This window comes from Acanthisitta chloris, unplaced genomic scaffold, assembly GCF_000695815.1.
Source record: "Acanthisitta chloris isolate BGI_N310 unplaced genomic scaffold, ASM69581v1 scaffold9280, whole genome shotgun sequence".
Classification (NCBI taxonomy): domain Eukaryota; kingdom Metazoa; phylum Chordata; class Aves; order Passeriformes; family Acanthisittidae; genus Acanthisitta; species Acanthisitta chloris.
The window spans coordinates 8,897-12,813 of record NW_008651054.1 but is presented as its reverse complement, the minus strand read 5'-3'; the positions used below and the strand labels follow the sequence as shown (position 1 = coordinate 12,813).

Below are 3,917 nucleotides of genomic sequence, written 5' to 3'. Positions count from 1 at the left end.
GCCTGGATGATGCTGCCAAGCCCTGACAGTAGTAGCCCAGAGTAGTTTAGGGGTGCCCAGGGAAGGTTTGGCTATAGCCAGGCTGTTGAGGAAAGCCTGTTTGCTGGGGGAAGGAAGTTATGGATTCTGTGATCACCTTCCCCAGAGATGTACAGAAAAACTAGTGGGAAAGTTGTAATCATGGGAAATGGTATTTCACTGGGTTTGTAATTTCACAGTCATAGGAGTTACCCTGCTGATGGCTGGTGATACTGCACAGTCCCATGGGAACGTAGGTGCTGGTGGAAATGCTGTCCTGCACCTCTGGGTAGCTGAGTGGGGATGTGGAGCAAAACAAACTGCACTAACCCTCCAGCACAGCCTTAAAGGTAGGTCCTGAAACACCTTTTCTTAATTTGGTGATGGAAAAGACCCCAGGAGCTATCCTTGCCTTGTGTCTTGCTGGACACATCCCAGAAGTGATTCGCAAAGTCTTTAAATGTAAGAAATGTCAAATACTGTCAGCGCTTGCAAAGACTTTTACAATCATTTCATGGTGACAGAAAGTGTCCTTCAGACCCTGGGCCTGGCAAACCTCTTACCCATTTGTCTGACAGAAGATGTGGTTGAAAGCAAGAACATATCAAAGTTTGTAGCCAAGCAAAGGAAGAAGAGCAGTCAGGGCAGGTGAGGACCAAGAAGAGCCTGATTCTCTCTCCAGTGTGCTCAGGAACTGATTTTCTCCTGTTTCCATTTTTGCAGTATGTCACTTGCTGCCTTCAGTGTAGCATCCTCCTAAATAAATACCACAGGTTTGGTCAGTGGCTTCCAGCCAAATCCCATTTGCCCTCACTGCTGTCATCTTTATATAAAAACCCAGTTCTCATTATAAAATATCACAAATACCCCGTGTTCAGTATGAGACAGCCACAGCCATTTCTGGGGCAGGCACAGCCACTGGGCTGCTAAACACACATCCAGAGACTCCCTGCCTCGACCAAGAAGTGTAGGATACTGATGGGATAAAGCTTGGAACGGCCCTGGCACACCTGCTGCCCCCAGCTCGGCTCATGTGTCTGCAGAGGTTGTTCCAGCTGGGATGCCAAGCTCAGGCTCCAATGCCCAAGGCATTCTGCATTTCTTCTTGGCATTTATCTCACTAAACCAGCCCTGATTATTACCCTCAACCTCACCTTCCTTCATGCTGTCACATGTCTCACCTTTGCAAAGCAGAACCTGAGGTAATTGTTGTAGTTGTTCTTGTGAGCCTCACTGTAGAAAGCTGAGAGTGGGATGGCAGCAAGCCCCTGGGAAGAGGAAGCATGTAGAGCTGTGGTTCCTGCTCTCAGGCTGGTGTGCAGCCTGCTGTGCCCCAGGGTGGGTGAATCCATCCACTCAGGTCCCCCCTGCCCTCAGCTGCCAGACCCAGCAGTGGTGGTGTGCTGCTGGGTGCCAGGGGTGCAGCCAGTGGGGAGAGCACAAACCCACCCAAGGCAAATGCAGCAGAAAGGGCCAGACACACTTACCTTGTTCTTAACCATCCACTTTGCAAATCTGTAGTCATAGGGCTCATCTGATTTGGGGTCATCAGGGACATCAGATTCTGCAGGAGAAGCACAGAGGCTGGGGTGGCTGCTGGGTGACTTAGCCAAGCCCCAAACCCACATCCTTGGAGCTTGGATCGGGGATGTGTTGTCCATCTCTGCTTTGGTGGTGGTTTATGCAGGTTCCTGTCCCTGCCAGTCCAAGCTGCCCCCCATGCTCAGCCCACCTGAGCAGAAGTGCAGCTGACTCACTGAACTTGGAGATATCTGCCACCAGGAAATAGGTGCCTTCAGGGATGATGGGTTTCATTCCCACAGCATCCAGGCTCTGGACCAGCTGGTCTCTCTTCTGCTGCAGCATCTTGGGCAGCTGGACAAAGTAGCTGTCTGGTTTTCCAAAGAGGCTGAGCTCCCTCTGGAAACCCTGAGACACAGCTTCCTGCAAGGAGAGAGGAGCCAATGCCCAGTGGGAAGATGGTCAAAACTTGCTTAGGAACTGAAGTCTTTGCTCTGATACAATTCACAGGTGATTAGGGAGCTCTCTGCCTCCAGCCTTTCCAATGGCCCCTTAGATTTGTCAGTGCAAGATAAGGAATACACCCCAGGCAGGTGGGACTCTTCTTTCTCCCAGACACTGGGCAACTGTAGGGAGAGGGCAAGGAGCCTCTCCAGAGCACCATGTATCACCTGTCTGCATTTCAGGTCAGCCATGGGCAGAAGGACCATCTGTTGCCCCTACTTCAGGAGTTTGGGAGTTGCAGGGAGCTGCCTTACCTGAGCAACTGTGGCACAGTGGTACACTGAGTTTTGGTGCACTGTACGGACGTGCTGCATCAGCCTGTCAGGTCCCACAGTCCAGCCCACCTGCAGCCAGGAGAGGAGGAGGAAGGTGGTAAGTCTTGGTCCCTGCTTGGGCTCCCCTTTATCTGCCTGTGCTGGTGTCATTGTATTTTCCAGACAGATCTTTCATAAAGCAGCTTTGGTAATTTCAGACCCTGAGGCTCAAAGCTGAGTGTGTGGCAGCAGTGTCCCCAGTGCTGTGGCAAAGGGACAGGGATGGGGACACAATGAGGTGCTACATGGGGTATTCACCTTCCATCCAGTGGCACTGAAGGTCTTCCCAGCACTGCCAATCATCACTGTGCGGTCCCACATTCCTTGCAAGCTGGCTGGGAATGAAATGAGAGAAATCCCAGTGGCAGAGCTCAGCACGCTCATTTCTGGGCTGCACTAATGCCATGGTGCCCACCACAATCGTGATCTTTGTCTTCACAGCACATCTTTCACCTGGATGAGCCTCAAAGCACATCCTGAGCAGGCAGCCAAGTTTCTCAAGAGCATCACATTTTAATTGAATATTTTCATGCACATGTACCCAGCCCCAGGGACTCCTGGAGATGCCAAGCACCATCACCCTGCAAGGAGGTGATTGCATGTTACTACAACTGGAAGAACAGGCCTCTGAAATTGTGTTGAAATGGATTTCCCGAAACTAGAGACACTCAGAAAACTGTGGCTTTACAAAGCATAGAAAGAAAAATCAGTTTCACTGGAGCCAAAGGGCTCTTTGCTCTAGATCTCACCTCTGACTGGCTCTGAAGCCAGGGCTGGTTTGGAGGCTGAGACTCAAGTGCTGCAACAAACCTCCAGTGGGGCTATGTGCCTAGTAGAGCTGTGTATGCAGACAGCCTGTGTGATTTCCAGGGAATCCCATCTAAATCCCCACACCCTTCCCTGAGGAGCCCCCAGGCTCAGCCCAGCCCCTCTCCGTACCGATGCGGATGTGTTCCTTCCCGTCATACACCAACCACTCGTACACCTCGTCGCTGAAGCACAGCACGTCGTGCTTCACACACAGCTCTGCAATGAGCTCCAGCTCCCCACGGCTGAACACCTGCAGCAGGCAGGGAGAGGAGCAGAGATGCAGCAGAAGCATTTCTGAGTCCCTGCCCATCCGTGAAGGCTGTGCACCATCTCCCAAACCTGGTGCTGGCTGCACTGGTCTAACAGGGCAAAGCCACTGCTGGCACAAAGGCCAAGGCTTCAAAACACTGGAAGAGTGAGTGCAGCATGTGTTGCTCCCACAACACATATTTTCCTTGTGTGCAAGGAAGGTCAAGTCACTGCTGCACTGCCAGTGTGGGTGGGTGAGCTGCAGCACCCCAGCAACTTCCAGGGACAGTCACAGCAAGGTCAGAGGTATTACCTTGCCCAGAGGGTTGTTGGGTGAGTTCAGGACGATGGCTTTTGTCCGCTCACTGAATTTAGAAGCCAGTTCAGCTGGGTCCAGCTGCCAGTCTGCACTAGACATCAATTTTCCATCTTTTGGAGCTTTCTAGAGAGAACAGAGGGGAATCTTGGCTTGCTTTGCTACCTCTGTACTTCACTTACCAC

At 51.8% G+C, this 3,917-nt stretch overlaps 1 protein-coding gene across 1 annotated transcript in view; it reads right to left on the bottom strand.

Annotated features, from left to right (window-relative positions):
• Positions 1 to 705: 705 nt before the first annotated feature.
• The window catches only part of CCBL1 (cysteine conjugate-beta lyase, cytoplasmic), a 7,309-nt gene continuing 4,097 nt past the window's right edge, over positions 706 to 3,917 (bottom strand). The window contains exons 6-13 of the mRNA XM_009071506.1: positions 3,730 to 3,858; positions 3,297 to 3,417; positions 2,616 to 2,692; positions 2,298 to 2,387; positions 1,776 to 1,962; positions 1,506 to 1,582; positions 1,200 to 1,286; positions 706 to 774 (exon numbers count right to left, since the gene is read on the bottom strand). Coding sequence (XP_009069754.1) covers positions 706 to 774; positions 1,200 to 1,286; positions 1,506 to 1,582; positions 1,776 to 1,962; positions 2,298 to 2,387; positions 2,616 to 2,692; positions 3,297 to 3,417; positions 3,730 to 3,858 — 837 coding nt within the window. The remainder of the gene's footprint in view (positions 775 to 1,199; positions 1,287 to 1,505; positions 1,583 to 1,775; positions 1,963 to 2,297; positions 2,388 to 2,615; positions 2,693 to 3,296; positions 3,418 to 3,729; positions 3,859 to 3,917) is intronic.